This window comes from Mustela lutreola, chromosome 9 (genome assembly GCF_030435805.1).
Source record: "Mustela lutreola isolate mMusLut2 chromosome 9, mMusLut2.pri, whole genome shotgun sequence".
Lineage (NCBI taxonomy): Eukaryota > Metazoa > Chordata > Mammalia > Carnivora > Mustelidae > Mustela > Mustela lutreola.
Window position 1 is genome coordinate 100615596 of NC_081298.1, and position 20179 is coordinate 100635774.

A 20179-nucleotide genomic window follows, 5' to 3' on the forward strand; every position below is an offset into this window, starting at 1 on the left:
GAAGAAACTACTGAATTCTAAAACTCTAATGAAATAGTATCAGGCATAGGAATAATTTAGCCTTTAGTTTTTCTTGAACCATATGAATTTAAGGAAGCTATTTTTTCAAGCTGTGATGCATCTTTAATTCTAATTTCTTCATCTGTAAAATACCAGGATAGAACTGGCATAGATGGGCTTTAACTTTCACAATTTTAAGTTGAAAATATAGGTATAGGTCAAGAAGAATAAAAATATATAACATCAAGGTGAAAATGATAGCTTCAAGTGGGAGAAAAGGAAAATGTTTAATAGTATCAAGTGCCATAGATTCTTACTGGAGGGCAGGAGAGTGTGCTCAGCTAGCAGGAGAGTGGAATTGAATTGGAGAGTTGCGTAGTGGAGCTTGACTAAAATATACTGGCCAAAAAGAGAGCAACAAGAGTCCTGCTATGCACATCCTAAATGACCTTTCCCTAATTTACTAAAAGCCTTTTAACTTTGCGACCGGAAAGGGAAATGAACTGAAAGAAGAGAAATTGTCTTGGCTTTCTTGCTGGTTGTATGACTATCTGGAATGCTACTTGTAGAATAATATGAAGAGAAATGACATCTTAATATTTTTGTCTTCCCATCTAAGAATATGGTATGTCTCACAATTATTGAAGTTACCCTTTATGTTCTTCATTAAAATTTTTATCTTTCCCCCTCATCTATGTTTTGTGTTATGGTTATCTCTGATAATATAAATTTTTGATTAGTGTGAATAAGATATTTAAAACTACATTTTTAAAAAGATTTTATTTATTTATTTGACAGAGAGAGATCACAAGTAGGCAGAGAGGCAGGCAGAGAGAGAGAGAAGAGGAAGCACGCTCCCCGCTGAGCAGAGAGCCCGATGCGGGACTCGATCCCGGGACCCTGAGATCATGACCTGAGCCGAAGGCAGTGGCTTAACCCACTGAGCCACCTAGGTGCTCCTAAAACTACATTTTTGAAGAGATGTATTTATTTGTTTGAGGGAGAGAGAATGTGTGCAAATGGGGTGGGGTGGGTCGAATGAGAATATCTTCAAGCTGACTCCCTGCTAAATGCAGAGCCTACCTGGGGATCCATCCCACCACCAGTCATGACCTGAACCAAAACCAAGAGTCAGACACTTAACTGACTGAGCCAACCAGGTGCCCCTACAACTACATTTGTTCTTCTTCTTTTATTTTTTTCCTTTTTCTTTTTAACTGGTTAATGATGTATATGTCAGATTTTTTTTTTAATTGTCTATCTAGTATCTAGCCACCTTGTTCTTTGCTCTTATGGTAATTCTAATAGTTTGTCTTTGAATTCTTTTGCATTTTATTGCTATGGTTGTATTCTATATAGGTAATAGCATAATTTGCTGTTTGCCTTTGTAACATTTATTTCTCTTTTTTAAAAATCCAACTTGTTGACCGTGTCCTTTAGTAAAACACCGAATACCAATGGGGAGGGTTGACCACTGTTTCTTTATTCTAAACTTTATTCTCAGGATTAAGACCTGAGCATTTATGGAGCCCTATCACATTCCCTCCCCCTTTCTCTTTCATCCCATCATGGTCTTCCACTCATGAGTAAGTGAGAGCTCCGAGTAGAGGACTGAACTGATTTGCTTCATTTTGATGTAATCACATATTTCTTAGGAACTTCTGTAATATGCCATGGCTTTTTTTTTTCTCATAAAAGTAATGCTTTATACTAACTCATTATTATAAGCATACCTAAGCTATGTTTATATAGTAATGCAGCATGCGATAATAGAAGAATTGGAATGTGTTTACCTTTACAGAAAATGAATGGATGATGTAGTCATTTTGCTATTTTAACATATTCACTCTCAGCTTCTACTCCCCCAAGAGGTCAATATACCCTAAGTTAACGACTCTTTGCCCTCTCTGTTGTTTCTAATTGGAGAAGACTGAAAGAAATTAGATCACAGGACTTCTCAGAATTTTATATACAATGAGAATAAATGGGATATCAGTGAGAATAGGAGTATTTGCCTCTGATAATGAGCCTAGCATAAATCAAGATTTTTGTGGTGTTTGCAGTATTTGCTGAGGGGGCTTTTGTGCTTATTTCCAGGTATTGGCTGTTTGGGGGAGTTGAGGTACTAGAAGAGTCGTGTGTTAATGTGTTAAAGTATATCTTTATTAAGAAGAACACTCTTGGGACACCTGGATGGCTCAGACAGTTAAGCATCTGCCTTTGGCTTGGGTCATGATCCTAGGGTCCTGGGATCCAGCCCTATATGCTGCACCCTCTCCTTCTTCCTGCCACTCCCCTGCTTGTACTCTCTGTCAAAAAAAAAAAAAATCTTAAAAAAACAAAAACAAAAGAACACTCTTGTGCCTTAGGAAAGTAACTTTTGTGACAGGCTGTCTTTTTTCTTCCTCATGGTGGGTGGAACTGAAAAGGCTAATGTGTTATGGGCTACATACACATTTTACAGCTATCGTTATCTGACAGTCTTATTCTTAATGATGTTACCTTCCTTTTTTTATTTTTATTTTTTTGTCTAGTGTTTGTACTTAAATGTCCTTATAGAGTCTTTCTTTAATTCACTGCATCTAATTATTTAGCAGTCAAAAGAGAGCTAAGTATGTCAGCTCCCAGTGTTACATTCACTACCTCTTAAGTATCGCTTCTGCTTGTATTCATCATCTTAGTTCACATTTATTCAATACTTTTTCCCTCTGGTGTTATCGCTTGCCCTTAAACTGACTGGACATTAATTGTGACTTTGACTAATCACTTTGTTTGCTCTTGGATTTTGGATAAAATAGCGGAAACAACAGCATTTGGACCTTCCGTGTGGATTAGTTTTCTTGATAATCTCCAGTAAAATCCAGAGTCTGCTAATCAGGGCAAATGTTAATGAAAATAAACCACAGCATCCACAGTCTTATGAAGCCGATAAAAAATATGGAGGCCACAGTGACTCACAACGTTTGCTGAACAAACTATGAAACCAGTTTTCCACCCCCGTCTCCCTACTCTCAAACTTCTCACTGGTAGAAAAGAAAGGATCAGAAATCTGTAGGAGATAAGTTGTTTCAGAGATACTAACAGCTTTGTTAGCAAATTAAATAACTCTTATAGTACTAAAAGAAGTTTGGCAGTTGAGATATGTATACAAATCATCATACTTGGAAAAGGAGTGGTAATGAAAATCTAATTTCAAGTCTGGAAATTTTAGCTGGTTAACCAAATGTTGAGACTGATTCATTCGGTTCCCTCAGATCAAATTTACCATTTTGTTTTTATAAGATGAATTCAGAAATAGCATAGCTCTTCAAAAGTCCTTGGTGAGTGACCTGTAACTAATGGGCGTTGATGACCCACCCTTTATTAACTGTTCTTTTACCTTTATCCTGACTCTGGGGACTCAGACTGGGTGTTGGTCCTCCTGAATTACTTGGAGAGAACTCCACATTGGTTTTCCTTTTCTTGCTTCCCCAAAGCTGGTTACTCCAGTGTGCAATGTCTTACCCGTCTGTGAAAGCACAACGTCCATTGAACTAGAAACTAAACTACCAGTGGGTGTGCTCTTCCAACTCATTCACATACTTTTTTTTTTCCTCTATGAAATAAATGGCTGTTTATTTATATGCTAACCCATATAATTCCCCATTTTCCTTAAGATTAGGTCATGGGATGTGCATTCATGAATTAACAAACAAGAACTATTTTAAAATGATGAGATGATAATGTGTTTTTTTCTAGACAATTGTGCAGATTAGTTTGACAGTTTTTCTTTGGTCTTTAAGGTGACAACCCTTGTCAACACAAGCAACAAAGGCCCATCTGGTAAAAAGAAAGGGAGGTCAAAGAAAGCCCATGTACTGGCTGCATCTGTAGAACAAGCCACTCAAAACTTCCTGGATAAGGGTGAACAGATCGCTAAGGAGAGCCAAGATCTCAAAGAAGAATTGGTCGCTGCGGTAGAGGATGTGCGCAAGCAAGGTAGGAAGAATAATATTGTTCAAGAGGGTTATATATTGATGTGCAAACAATGGATTTATCTCTAGAATCAGTGCATATTTGCTCAAAGAAGTCATCTTCTGTTTTCCTCAGTATCTGTGCTTGTCATTTTTAATATTTGCTGGACTTAGGCGCATAGACAAATAGAGATGTTTTTAGTTGTGGCAGTAAGTAAGCACAGCTATGAAAGCTTTATGTCCGCAGTTACTTCCAGATTTCCGAGTTGTTTTCTCTTGGTAGATGAATGTGGACTCCTGTGTCATGCTGGGGCTCTAGGGAGGGCAGGATGAGAATACCTCATACTTACAGAGTCACTGAACGTCCCGGGTTTTAAAGAGGAGGGAGGAGATGACTGTAAAGTAATATAATGAAATTATTGTTGGTTTGTATGATTTTCAAATTTATAACTTCAGTTCACAGCTAGTTAGATCTCTATGGATCAGTTAATTATATAACTAGTTAGTTAGCTATAATGCAATTTTTCAGCATACTTAAAATTTTTAATTATGGTAAAATACACATAACATAAAGTGTACCATTTTAACCATTTTTCAAAAGTGTATAATTCAGTAGTGTTAAGTATATTCACCACATTGTTGAGCAGCCAATCTCCAGATTTTTTTCATCCTATAAGACTGGAAATCTATCTATAAAACAACAATTCTTCATTTTCCCATTGCCCTAGATCCTGGCAACCACTCTTCTCCTTCTCTTTTCTATGAATTTAGCTACTCTATGTACCTTATATAAGTGGGACCATATAGTATTTCTTAGTGACTGACTTATTTCATTTAGCATAATGTCTTCATGGTTCATCCATGTTGGAGCATGGGTCAGAATTTCCTTCATTTTTAGGACTGACAATATCTAGTGTATGTATATACCACATTTTCTTTATCCCTTCATACATTGATAAACATGGGTTTTCTTCCGCCTTTTGGCTATTGTGAACAGTTCTGCTATGAACATAAATATAGAAATACCTCTGTTCAGAATTTGTGGTTGAAAATGCCAAGGCACCATGAAATCAGAACAGATTACCCCCCAGCCTGGCCTCCTTCCTGTGTTTCCTATGTCAGTCAAAGCCCTGCATATGTATCCCACTGCACGTTTCACAAATCCTGGTATCGTTCTTGTTATTTTTCTCTCCTTCCAAATACAGACTGTTACAAAGTCCCATAGATTTTTAATTCTCAAGTATCTCTCAAGTGGACCAGTTCCTGTCTTATTTGTTCAGAAGTACCATGTTCTACCTGCCCCAGGGTTTTAGAACATACTGTCCTCTTTTACATAGTTAAGGATGACTCATTCTGGACATCCCAGCTCAAAGAAAACCTTCCTAAGGAAACCTTTCCTGACACTTTTGTCATACTTTTTTGTTGCTTTTTCCCTTATCACATTGCATAGGAGAGTTTAATATTTGTGAAGTAACCTGACTGATAACTTTCTACCCTGCAATACTATAAATTAATAAAGGTAGAAACCAGACCGTGTCTCTTTGGCTGATCCATGCTCTGCAGTTCTTAGCAGTCAGAAGACTTCAGTGAGTATTTTTTGAATAAATGAAGCAATAGATGAATAAATGTTCCATCCCTTTTCTGCCTACAAAACTACCACTTTTTAAAATTCAGAGATGGATCTTTAGTCCTTGGAAATACCAACCCTCCTTCTCCCCCAATAGCCATCATTCTTCATGCTGCCATCTTCTTCCCTATCTTCTCTCCTCTGAAAGTTAATTTCATTTACATTACCCTAATATAAATTGTTATGTAATTTGAAATGTTAGATTTTACAGATTTCATCTAATGTGGATGAAGAATATTTGTATATGTGTTTTAACAATAAGAAAGCTTCCAAGTTTTCAAGTGCTGTTGAAGACTGGTATTCTTTCTGAATTGCAAATGTACACTGTTTGTTTTCATGCATATGTAGGATTTTTCCCTTTCTTTTTTAGGGTGACTGCCATATAATAAATTGCATACATTTAAAGTGCACAATTTTATGAGCTTTGACAATTGTATACACTGTAAAACCATCATCACACTCAGGATTGTGAACCTATCCCTAGTGAGGAGGGTTTTGATTGGTCCCTAGAATGCTTTCTCAAAGCATTTATCTTTTATGGTGATATACTTTCCTTTTTAGTTTTTTTCAACAATCTTTTAGCTTTCCTTTATTTTTTCCTTACAATTTAGTTTTCACACATTCTGTAGAAATTAATATTTCAGTTTTCTCAAAGCTTATACAAGCAATGCTATTTTTTTTTTTTTTTGGATGTGATGTAATAACCAACATAGTTCTTGGCCAGCCTGTCCAGGGGATATGAGAGTGAGATTTTTAAAAAAGATTTTATTTATTTATTAGAGAGAGAGAGAGAGAATACAAGCTGAGGGAGAAGTGGGAGCCTGACATGGGTCTCCATCCCAGGACCCTGAGATCATAACCCAAGCTGAAGGCGGATGCTTAACCAGCTGAGCCACTCAGGCATCCCGAGAGTGAGATTTTTTGAAGATGCTAGTTTAGGACAGCTTACAGAGGTCACTCTTCTAGAGGATATTTTAAGCTTTCTCTGTATTATCCACCTCTCATTATAGAAAAATGATGTATCAGAAGTGATGCCTGTGTGTTAACTCTATACAAGCTCGACCAGTGAGGCACCTGGGAGGCTCAGCCAGTTAAGTGTCTGCTTTTGGCTCAGGTCATGATCCCTGAGTCCTGGGATCGAGCCCAGCCTCGGGCTCCCAGTTTAGTGCGGAGTCTGCCTCTCTCTCTCGCTCTGCCACTCTTTCTCTCTCTCTCTCTCAAATATATGAATAAAATCTTTAAAAAAAAAAAAAAACAACTCAACTATCACATGTGCATTTTGCCGAACATTGTCAGATTTAAGGAAACATTACTTTAGTCTGCAAAATAACAAGCATTCTATAGGAAAAAGCTTTAGAAATTTTCTTTTTCTGTTTCTCTCATTGTCAAATATCTCTCACCCACAAATAGAGTTCAGATGTCTGTCATATGTGAAAGATGCCTCTTATCTCTGACAACAAGGTCCTCAGGCTCTCCTTCGCATGTGTGCCCGTAGGGCTCTCCTTTCTGCCCTCTGGCCCTTCTCAGTTCTTAGTGTATGATCTCCTTAGCCCATCTGGTTTTATCCATTTTTTCCATTGGCCCCATACCTCGATTTTATTTACAAATGAGAGCCTGGGTTGATTTTCGGAGAGAGAGAAGGAGATCAAGGGGAACAGTTAAGGATTAGAACAGGACTATTTAGTTATTGGAAACTTCAAAACGTAGTGTCTTTCCTCCCGCCCTAGAAATCTACTTTCTTACCTGTAAGATGATATTCAGAAATTATGGGAATGCTGACATTGAGAAATAATATCTTCCTGTAAAGTGGCCCTCGTGTCTGTATATGCTCACTTATCAAATAACGCATAGTTTAGAACTAAAGCTGAGAGGTTATCTGTTACTATTGAGTTGTTTTTGCTTTTAAATCAAATGGTCAGAAGTGTTGCCACTTTCTCAATAATTTTCAGCATGAGTCAAAGCCAGAAGTTTTAATATTGTGCAACTCCATTTTTAGACTTTTGATACAGAAGCATTTCTTGTTGGCTTTTGGTTTTGTTTTGTTTTTTAAGATTTCACAGCATCCATAATTATAACCACTTAATACAGCAAGATTATATATGAAATTATCTAGTTATGCCATTATTGTTTCTAGGCTAACTTAGTGTTGTTTGAATTTCTTTATCATTTGAAAAATGTATTATCTCTTTTAAACCTAAACTCTATGCCAGATTCTTAAAAGTGCTCAGTATGAGGGGTGATGATATTTTTACTCTAGATTATTCCAGTAGAAGATTTTCCTGTACTTTTAAGTTCTAACCTGCAAAAAAAAAAAAAAAAAAAAAAAAAAAAGTGTGATAGAATCGCTGTTAAAAAAAATGACAAAAATAAGTCATCGAAATAGATATTAAATAATATAAATCACTATACTTGAAATTTGGAACTCTTGATATTTTAGACTTAGGTAAAGATGGAATATTTGGTCAGGGATGTGTGTGTGTGTCTGTGTCTATGTCTGTGTGTTGTGTATCTGTTTTATCATAGCTAAGGTAAAAGTAATTACATATATGTATATTGTCTCCTAAATTAAATTTAAACTTCATCAGGATAGGAACAATGATGTGTACATATTTCTACTCCCAAAGTACTTAGCATGGCCACTCTAGCACATGGCAGGTCTTTATATTGAAGCTCTGGGCAAACAAAGCTTGGGACAGAGAATACCAAAAAATTTTTTTCTTTTTAAGATTTTATTTATTTATTTGACAGAGACACAGTGAGAGAGGGAACACAAAACAGGACTAGGAGAGAGAGAAACAGGCTTCCCACTGAGTAGGGAGCCTGATGCTGGGGCTCAATCCCAGGACCCTGGGATCGTGACCTGAGCCGAAGGCAGATGCTTGATGACTGAGCCACCCAGGCACCTCGCCAAAACATTTTTAATCTTTACCGTTAAGACATTCCTGGATTGGAAACTCTTTCTGCACTATGGATTAGTCTGGAGTTCTCAATATTGCCTGAAAAGCTTTTGAAACTCTTGATGTTCAGGCCTTAATCCTTTAAGTTAGAAACTGTGGAGTAGGACCCAGGCATCAAGGTTTTTTTAATTCCCTAGGTGATTCTCAGAGTCCACAGTCTCTCATGGTTTGTCTCCTCCTCCAATTTCCCCCAACTCACTTCTCTCCATTCCTGATGTCTTCTGTGTTATTCCTTATGCTCCACAAGGAAGTGAAACCATATGAAAATTGACTCTCTGCTTGACTTATTTCACTCAGCATAATCTCTTCCAGTCCTGTCCATGTCAGTACAAAAGTTGGGTATTCATCCTTTCTGATGGAGGCATAACACTCCATTGTATATATGGACCATGGGGGCAGTGGGGGATTTGGTGAGCTTGGTGGTGGGTATTATGGAGGGCACATATTGCATGGAGCACTGGATGTGGTGCATAATCAATGAATGCTAGAACATTGAAAAGAAGTAAAAATAAAATGGAAAAAAATAAATAAAATAAAAAATAAATTTAAAAATTCCCTAGGTGACTAATCCTCATCTTGTCCATTATCTACACTTCAATGACTCATCAATCCCTGTTAGTCAGCTAGTATTTCACAATAGGAAACAAATGACAGTCACTCATTTTAATAGGTCTATAAGCCTGTAGTTTGCATAGAATTAGAGAGGTGAGATTTACATAGTAGAAACAGCCTGATAGTCTATATTAATTTGTTGTGGATAGATGTATTCTATGATAAATGATGTCTTTTTTTTTTTTTTTTTTAATGATGTCCTATAATGCCTGACCTTCTGAAGGTACTCTGAGAATATACTTTAAGTGTATACTAGGGAACCAAATCTGTAGGACAGTTAATATTTAAATTGCTTTTGGAAAAGAAAGGTATGAGGCCAGAATTAGCAAGGAGGAAAGCTAAGCATAGATTAAAAATCTGTCAAGGGTAAGCATTTCAGGTTGAAGCAACATGATTTTTAAAGGTAAAGAGATACAAACGATACTGATAATTGGGAAATGGAGAGCAAAGCCTTGATTTGATGAGAAGTTTCATATTCAGGCATAGTTAGAAATCTGGTAAGATGATAAGAAGGGACTATAGTGGGAAAATTTAGCAATTAGGCTGTGTATAGACAACATGATGCAATAAAGACAGGAAGAAAAGAAGGAAGCTAGCTGATAGGCTCCTACCCATTTAAGTGATATTTTAGAAATTATTTTGGTAACCTCATGGAAAGTTGACTAAATCAGAGAAAGATTAGACTCCGATTGCTTATATGTTACTGTAGAGGTACGTTGAGGTTCTAGGACTGGGATGGTGGCAATAAGAAGAGAAGTAAGAAACTAGATGTTACAAGCATCATGAAAAAGAATAAAAGATTTGCCATTTCTTGAAAGGGAGAAATAAGAGTTAATATTTATTCTAGATTTTTGTCTCTAGACAACTTAATTGGGATATCTAAGGGGTAACAGGTATGGAGAGAAGTGACTTGATTTTAAACATCGATGAATGAGAGGAACTGCCTAGCAGATGGTTAATGCTATGGGAATGGAACTTTGAAGAAACAGAGAAATTTGACATCTTTTGAGTTGATAAATGAAGCTTTCAGAGACAGGTTTTTTTTTTTTTTTTTTTTTTTTTTGAGTAATTACCAATAGATATATAAAGAAGAATAAAGAGATGTAGGTTCAGTTTTGGATGAAAGGCTCAATTAAGATTACAAGATGGGATAGAAACAGAGAGGAGAGGCATGCCCTGAAATATGACCAGAGAACAAAGATAGTACAGAATCCTGAAATCAAAGAGAATAGAATATTTTGCAAAGGAGACAGTGATCAATCTAGACTCCATAATGCTCTTGCAGTTACATCAGATTTTTCTGAGATCCGGGAGGATAAATAATGAAAAAATTGCCTTGGATTTTGCTAGAATTGTATCATTAATTTTATTTAAAAGTTTATTTTCAGGAAGCTGAAGGAACACAGTAGATGGTAAAGTAATGGATTTAGAGGAAAGCTCACCATAGTCTTCTTTGGCCATCATTGTACTATATACATCATTGTACTTTTGCTTCTGTAGATAGTCTGGCACTCAAATGAGGGATTATATGTTATGATTTTATGTATTCCTGGGCCTGGCACATAGTGAGCACTTATGGCATGATTCAAAGATTGCCACAATGTGGAAAGGGAAAAATCAAAGAGCGATTGGAGAAAATAATTAAAGGCAAGCAAAGAGTATGATTTTTTGTTTATTTGCGTATTTTGTTGAGCCCAAATCAGAAGTATCCAAGCATAGACCCAAGAGAAGGAACCACTGGTGAGAGTGATCATAGAACAAAGGGAAAAGGCTCAGGTTGGTTGCATGCAATAACACAGAAGGTAAATTTATTTATCTAGAAAACAGGTAGGAAGGAGGAGAGATGTACCCAACAGTGGGTTTTAGAGAAAAGACTAGAACCAAAGTAGATTGTTTGAAACTATCTCAATTGTTTTGAACAAAAGAGGAGGTGGTTTTAATGAATCCTGTATATATCTAATATTTGACCACCATTGTAGATTATTTAAAAAAGTTTATCTGTAACCAGCATCTGTGTGGGTCTCTCATATGTTTCTAAGGCATTTATTTATTGAATAGAACTGATTGTTACTGCAGCTGAAAAGGCCAATTTATAATGGGCTTAATTGTCTAAGAATTTTTAAATTTATTTGGAATGTACTAGCATCTGCTAGCAATGGGGTGCTCACATATTGCCTTTATGAATCTTCTTTGATTTGACATAGATCCAAAAGTTGTACTTTGAGTGATAAGCAGTCTTCTTCACATTTGTCCAATAAGCAGCTCCATTTAAGTGGTAATGCAACAGTTGCTTCCACGCCATCCTGTTTTTATAATTCCACACCCTCTTGAGCCCTGGATCAGTTACTTGGGTGTTCTGTCCTCAGTCAACAAGATTCTCTGATTGTCCACTCTCTGTCTAGGAAGTTACAGCAGCCAGGCCAGGGTATAGACAAACATGTACATGGCCCTCATCCAACTTTAAGAGGGATCTCATAGAGTGAAGTGACAATAGGTGCAGATAAAAGAGGTAGTTTCTTCATGGAATCACTTTTTTTAAGTCAGAGATGGCCATACCATTTTCTGCTCATATAGGGTTTTTGTTTGTTTGTTTGGATACAACCTCAACTATTAAGTGATACGGTGATATCAGCTAGTCCCATCATTAATTTTTTTTTTTTACCCAATCAGTATTTATTGAGTAACTGGGATACCTGGGTGGCTCAGTCAGTCAGGCATCAGACTTTGGCACAGATCATGATCTCAGGGTGTTAGAATTGAGGCCCACATCAGATTCCCCACTCAGCAGGGAGTCTTCTTGTCTGCCTGCCCCGCCCCCCTGCTCATGATTGGCTCTCTCTTTCTTTCTCTTTCAAATAAATAACTAAAATTTTTAGAAAATATAAGATGGATAAGACTGGAAAAAAGTAGTAGAGAGAGAAGCATGTCTCTCACATCTCTGAGGAGAGAGACCTTTGCCTTCTGATGACAGACTTTCTCTTTCCCCACTGTCTTTGTTACTGGGTGTGATGTTGGTGGAATGAATTGGTCCCACAAAATCTCTAGTTCTTATCAACTTTGTGAACTCTCTAGCTAAGATCTGATCCACGGCCATTCCCCTGGCCAAGAAACTTCTACTGTCAGATAATGCTATCTCTCATCTTCCACCTACCCTATTAATATATAAAACAACACAATGTGGGGTATGGTGAGGGAATGTTCTCTCTATAGGAGAAATATATATTTATATGAGCCCTATTCACAGAGGTAAGCTCTATAAGGAAAAGGAGAGCTGGGGGTATTGCAAGGATTCCACTACAACTCTTCTTGTCCTTTTTCTCAGGATGAGTATCTCCCGAATATCCCTTGGTTTATGCTTCTGCTCTTGGTACTCTGAATTTTTGTTTACCTAGAGATACTGGACTTGCTTTTCTGTGCTGTGTGTGCTGACTCTTCACTGCTGCTTGACTATCTTTGTGTGAGTGGTATGTTACTATGTTCTAATGCAGCATCCTATTGATCATGGGATGCGATCTTGCTTGTATGGTTGGAAGGCTAGGAGATCAGGTCTCCAAAGAAAGAGTGTATCTTCAGGGAAGAAGGGAATTTCAGGACAGAAAATGGATATTTGAGAGGCAAATCCTAGGAAAGAGCAAAAGAAAGAGAAAGTGTAATCACTTATCTCTTTGGATCTTGCTTCCTTGAGCTCGGACTTTGCTGACTGTAGATCCATTGCTTTAAAAAAAATAATATTATCAGGATGCCTGGGTGGCTCAGTCAGTTAAGTGACGAACTCATGAGTTTGGCTCAAGTCATGATCTCGGGGTCATGAGATCGAGTCCTGTGTTGGACTCTATGCTGGGCATGGAGCCTGCTCAAGATTCTCTCCTTCCATCTTCTCACTCTCTCTCTCGGTAATAATAATATCAAGTAATATAATAAAGTTCATGTTAATTAGATGAAGCAAAAGCAGACCTTGAAGTTGGTCTTTAGTCTCAGACTCCATATAGATAATTCAGGGATCTGATGATGCTCTTCTGTGTCCATGACCACTGCTGCTCACTGTCCCTCATATGGCGTCCCTTCCCCTTCTTTATAGAGGCTACTTTCACAAATGTTTTTCCAAAACGAAGTTCATAGACCACTCGTTTCAGAATCACCAGTGTGAGGATGAGTAGTATCTATAAAAATTCAAATTCCTGAGCCTACCATAAACCCAGATTCAGAATAGCTGGGGTACCACTGAGAATCTTTATTTCCAGCTAGTACCCCAATCTTATGATTCCAAAGTTTGAGAATCACTAACACATCATGTTTAATTGGTTTGAGACTTTTTTCTTCTAGTGAAAAGGATGTTATCCAGGAATAAAATTAATTTTCAGAAGCTTTACTATCAGAAGTTAAAAAAATAGAAAAAACCTAGAGATAAACACAATGATGATAAAATTAAAAGTTTGATATGAAAATATCATGAAGAAAAATGCGTAAATGTGAAAATGCTATACAATTTAAGATTCTTCTTGGTGCATATTTTAACATTTGCAGTAGTTTTAACTGCTACATATTTGGTTAAATAAAACATATTCATATGCCAAAGTTTGCACTAAGTTGAGGGCCCAGGAATGTCTCATGTGAGCTTAAAGCCCTGTGTATGGCTCTTGTTTCAACATATTGGGAGATAATGACAGATTACTCTTTCATCTGATCCCTCTTTCTGGAGCTTTTGGCTTTTGAAAATGTCGTATTCTTTCAGGTAGAATAATAAAAACAATAGCTTCCATTTACTGGCTACCATGCCATTATAAGACCCTTGGCATATATCTTTCAATATTACTTTGTTAGTTATTTAAAGTATTATTATCCATATTTTATATGATATTAATCCTGAAAGATTAATAAGATTTCCATGTACCTTAATTGACTAGAACAATTAATTCAATAAATATTGAAGTACTGTGCACCTGCCCTGTTTTGGGGGCTGGGAATAGAGTATCCTGAAGAAATAAAACAGACATTCCCTGCTTATAAAAATATTACATTTGGTTTCATTTATTTGTGGAGCATAACAAATAGCATGGAGGACATGGGGAGTTAGAGAGTAGAAGGGAGTTGGGGGGAATTGGAAGGGGAGGTGAATCATGAGAGACTATGGAATCTGAAAAACAATCTGAGGGGTTTGAAGTGGTGGGGGGGGGTGGGAGGTTGGGGTACCATGTGGTGGGTATTATAGAGGGCATGGATTGCATGGAGCACTGGATGTGGTGAAAAAATAATGATACTGTTATGCTGAAAATAAATTAAAAAAGTAAAAAAAATAAAAATAAAATAAAAATATTACATTCTAATATAGGACAGGCAATAATTAAAAAATTAAGCAGGTTGTAGAGGTGTGATTTAAAAATGGAACAATCAAAGGCATGATGAATGAAAGATAAATTGATAAGTTGAAGTTAAAATTAAAAACTTTAGCTCTGTGGAAGAGTGCTAAGAGAATGAAGACAAGCCATAGACCCTGGGGAGAAGAGAAAAAGTTTGTAAGTCACATATCTGTTAAAGGACTTGTATTAAAAATGTATTAAGAACTCCTAAAATCCAACAATAAGAAAAGGAATCACTCAATTCAAAAATGGCAAAAGACCTCACTAGACAAATCACCAAGGAAGATATATAGATGACACACAGCAGATGGGAAAAAATATTCAGCATCATTTGTCATTAGGGAAGTGCAAAGTAAAACAAAGAGATTGTACTGTCTACCTATTAGAATCCATAAAATTTCCCAAGTTGACAATACCAAATGCTGGTGAGGATGAGAAACAAGAACTCTTACTCATTCAGATGCAAAATCACACTGCCACTTTGGAAGACAGTTTGGCGATTTTGTTTTTTTGTTTTTTTTTTTTTTTTTAGTAAAACTAAAAATAGAGTTACCATACAATCTATCAGTCTCAGTCTTTGGTGTTCACCCCACTGTTACGAAAAATCATGTCTGTACAAAATCACTCAAACTTATTGTATTCAATAAAACTATAATTTTAGAATGATATTAAATCTACAGAAAATTTACAAAGATAATATAGAACATTACCATATACCCTACACCCAGTTTCACCTGTTATTAACATCTAACATCATTATGGTACATTTGTAACAACTAATGAACAATATTGATACATTATTAATGGAGCTGAGCACAAAAACAAAAACAAAAACAAACCTGTAATAAGGAGCCCTTCTGCTGATGTGCTTAAGGAAAGTGGATGTGGATCCAGTGTGGATGCTGAAATATTTTTGTTTTTACCATGACTTGAAGTGAAGGATAAATTACACATCTGTATGAATAAAATGTAGAATCTAGTTTAGAAGATTGCAATCGGACTATTTCCTTTAATACCCTTTATTGAGATCCTGACTTGTCAGCCTAAGTAAAACTGTTCTCGTCTTTCACAGAATAGACTTAAAGAGGCTTACAGGATATACAAACCACAGTAAGAAAGAAAAAAGAAATGCTTGGAAAAGAAGAAAGAAGGGTAAGGTCAGAGACTAGAGAGAAGTCAGGGAAGTGGCTGGTACACATATAAATCAGTGCACTGGCATGCTATGCTGTGCGTACGTGGCCACCCCAGAGTGGGCAAGGTGGTAACAGGAGCATTAAAGAGTGTGGGGGGCAGTTTTGTAGTGGACCCAGAGCCAAACTCCAACTCTGCAAGTTTCATGCTGCCTGTGCTATGTGACTTGGGCAAGTTACTTAGCCTCCCTGCACCAGTGCTCACCTGAGTTAAGTGGGGCTAATTATACCTATACTTGCAGGACTCTTGTGGAACACAGATGACAGGATGCACATAAAGTGCTTAGTCCCAGACCTAGAACACTGCAAGCTCTAAAACCCTGGGAGTCATTGCCTTTACCACGAATTATTACTGTTTCTATACTTGCTACATCTGAGCAACAAGTTAGACTCATAGGCTTTCTAACTGACCAGTTGTAAATGTGTAAAGTATTACGATATTTTTAATTACAAAACAACCCAACAAAATATTTCAGGTGGATTACTAAGTCACCTCCATTTCATTTGAATTCCACTGATTTTTTTTTCAGAATTTATTTATTTATTTATTTTTTATGAACATATATTTTTATCCCCAGGGGTACAGGTCTGTGAATCGCCAGGTTTACACACTTCACAGCACTCACCAAAGCACATACCCTCCCCAATGTGAATTCCACTGATTTTAAGGGAAATTCCTTAAGCAAAGCATCTGATCCCAATTATGCATAAACAGAAATAGTCTACATTTCCACATAATGATAAGGAAACCTGGTCATCAAGCAATTCCTTTCTAATAGCTAAGTCTGTAATTCAGTCAGAAATGCAATTGACGTAAACATCTTGAATAACCACAGGATAAGACTGTCCGAGATGAAGCTGATTCACTGATGCATCCCTTATTGTGTTCTACACCAACAACCTGAGGCAGCTCAGGCTGTCTGCACAAGATGCAGACCCCTCTAAAACTGAGACCCAGTGAGCATGCCTTTAGATGGAGGCTGTGGTTTTTTTTGTTTGTTTGTTTGTTTTAAAGATGTATTTATTTACTTGAGAGAATGAGAGAGAACATGAGTAGGAGGAGGTAGAGGAGACAGAATCTTGGGCAGACTCCCCTGTGAGCACAAAGAACCACCAGAGGGCTGCATCCCAGGACCTGGAGATCACAACCTGAGCTGAAACCAAGAGTCAGATGCTTAACCAGCTGAGCCACCCATCCATCCCTCCCATGAGTTTTAAAAATAAATTTGCTACCTAAGAATGGTTCCTTTTTCCCACACAGCATTCTGGCATTCAGGCTGACCACTTCCTGGAATCTGCTCTGGTCTGTGGCATTGGGCTCAGCTTTGGTTCTATCTGGCCATTTCTCCCTTTACATCTTACTCAGCCTCTCTGTAGCATTACATGGAGTTGACCCATCACCCCTGGTCACCCTTTTTTCTCACTTCTCTTGGTTCTGTAGTACCTGCTTTTCCTCCCACCTCTTTGTAGGCCCACATCTTAGAATTCTAAATATTGGAATGTTCTAGGGCTTAGTCCTGGGCTTTCTTTTCTATTGGTCACCTCATTCTCTATACAAAAGACAAAATTTCTTGCTTCTGGGCCTTAGAAAGGTCTATGTAATTTTGCCTCCACTCAAATCCAATTATACCCTTCCTCATTTTTTTTCCCATTTAGAAGTGGGAGTAACCCAGTGGCTTAATAGCATGAGAGCTATACTGTATTCCTTTTATCCCTTATTCCTTATATCCAAATCCACAATTTAATTTTATCAGACTTGCTCCAAAATATATCCTAAATCCATCCATTTTAAAGCAGTACAGCATAATCATTTAGAGCACAGGTTATGGAACTAGACAGCCTGCATTTGAAACCTGACTCCAACATTTCTAACCATGGGATTTTAGATAATTCACATAATCTCCCATAGACCTCAGTTTCATCAACTCTAAGGTGGGAATAATAATAGTACTCATGTCATGGGATGTTTTTTTTGTTTTTGTTTTTGTTTTTTTTTTTTTTTTTTAATTTATTTATTTGACAGAGAGAGATCAGAAGTAGGCAGAGAGGCAGGCTGAGAGAGAGGAGGAAGCAGGCTCCCTGCTGAGCAGAGAGCCCGATGTGGGACTCAATCCCAGGACCCTGAGATCATGACCTGAGCCGAAGGCAGCGGCTTAACCCACTGAGCCACCCAGGCGCCCCTTGTTCTTGTTTTTTAAAGTATTTATTTATTTATTTATTGACAGAAATCACAAGTAGGCAAAGAGGCAGGCAGAGAGAGAGGAGGAAGCAGGCTCCCCATGGAGCAGAGAGCCCCATGTGGGGCTCCATCCCAGGACCCTGGGATCATGACCTGAGCCTATGGCAGAGGCTTTAACCCATTGAGCCACCCAGGTGCCCCTCATGGGATGGTTCTTAATATAGGCAAGGGGCTTGAATCAGTGACTGACACATAGTAATATATGATTTAATATTTATAATTATATAAATGCTAATTTAAAACACCTCAGAAAGGTCTTTCCTAACCCCTCCATAAAACACAAAGTAGGAACTGTATTCTTTTTTTTTTTTCTTTTTGATCTATAAGCCAACTGGAAGAGAAGGTAGATTTATCATATCTGTCAGTGTTCTCCAGAGAAACAGACAATAAGATGTATGTACATATATGACGAAATTTATTTTAAGGGATTGATTCATGAGTTTATCAAGTCTAAAATCTCTCAGGCAGGCTGGTAGGCTGGAAACTCAGACAGATATTAATGCTGCGGTCTTGAGGGTTTGTTCTGCAGTGATTCTCAGTTTTTGATTTTAAGGGTTTCCACATGATTGGGCGAGGCCTACCCACATTATCAAGGGTGATCTTTTTTACTTAAAGTAAACTGATTATAGATTTTAATCCCATCTACAGAATACCTTGACAACTTATCTAGATTAGTGCTAGATTAAATAACTGGGTACTGTTATTTAATAATAATAGCGTGGCCACGTTGACACACTTAAACTAACTACCATATTGGGTAGCAAGTGATAAATTACTCTTTGTGGATTTGAAACCATTATATAGAGATGAGAGTGCATATTTTCTTTTTCTAAACTTCCCTGTTATACAGTGTTCATAAATTTGCTTTTGGAAATGGGTTGTCACTTATTTCTGAATTTCTCTCAAAAAAACCCTTAACCTACCAAATGGAGGTTGTGGAGGTATAGACCCCAAAGAGGGAGGTTTCTTGTGGTTTTCATTTGTGTTTCTTGGAGACAGTGGCAGTTCAGCTCTGCCAAAAGCCACCTGTAAACCTGAAAACCAACCGTTTTCTGTCAGAATTCTTGTTTTTCAAATAATAATGCCAGTCCTATCTAATCTGTAAAATTTTAAGAATTAGATAATACCAGAATGAAAGTCTGAGAACACATAAGCCACTTTTCAATCTGACTATGTACCTATTTAATTGATTTTAAAAGCATGAGTTTTCTTTTATGAAACTAGAAGATAAGCTCACAAGCTGTATATTTTAAGCAAATATTTAGATAATTTTTCCATTTTCGGTCAAGTCTATGTTTTAGGTTCACATTTCTTGTCATTTCAGTTTGGATGATCATGGGGATTTAATGAACTGTTGGCATGATTCATTTAATGTTATACTTTTTAAAAATACTCTTTTTAAACAACCAAAGAATAACTCATATTTGTTGGTGCTATTAAGCCAATCTGGCCTTCTTTTTAACATTTCTAAAAATAATTAATGCTATGGAAGTTGACGCATATTGTTGAAATGATATATTTTCAGTGCTGATACCATTTTTATTTGTACTGTTTGTGCTTTCACAGATGGAATGAAATTTGAGCTCAAGTATGATTATCTTTTTAAAACATAAAAGTGATATTATTACATTGTTTTCTTAAAAGCTCTTAAAACATGCACTATATTTGAATAGTCTGTAGTTTGTTGCTTCCTATAGTAATTATATTATAGTTCACTGATGTAGACTCATCTGGGGGTATTTAAGGGATGAAAGATCAAAAGTACTAAATATTTACATTCATTAGAATGATCTTTTAGCATAGGTAGAAAGGAAAAACTAATTGGTTTGCATCCGATTGTAAGCTTTATGAATTTACTACTTTGGTAATTTCTGAAATGTCACTACCAAAAATACTGACCTATTTCTCTGTAGGCTTTCACTGAAATGGTACGAGTTATCTGTAATAATACCTAACAAATTTAAAAATTTGATGTTGAGAATATAAATGTGACTGTTATAACTAATATTTCTTCCTTTCATGCCAAAGCTCCAAATAATAAGTGGTTGCTCTTCTCGGTATAATAATCTCCTGAAAGCGCCAATGTATTATGTTTGTTTTCCTCAAGAGAAGGGAAGCAAGATGGTTTCATCATTAATTAAGCCATGTTTCCTTGAGCCAGCCTACTTTTATCTGTGGTCTTAATTTCTCACATCAGAAACAAAATCTTCAAATTAAATGTTCTCTAGTATGTGTTTATAATAT

At 36.8% G+C, this 20179-nt stretch overlaps 1 protein-coding gene across 6 annotated transcripts in view; it reads left to right on the plus strand.

Moving 5' to 3' along the window:
* The window catches only part of CTNNA2 (catenin alpha 2), a 1142447-nt gene that overhangs the window by 243067 nt on the left and 879201 nt on the right, over positions 1 to 20179 (plus strand). For all 6 annotated transcript variants that reach the window (XM_059188197.1, XM_059188196.1, XM_059188200.1 and 3 more), the window contains one exon: positions 3783 to 3978. In XM_059188197.1, coding sequence (XP_059044180.1) covers positions 3783 to 3978 — 196 coding nt within the window. The remainder of the gene's footprint in view (positions 1 to 3782; positions 3979 to 20179) is intronic.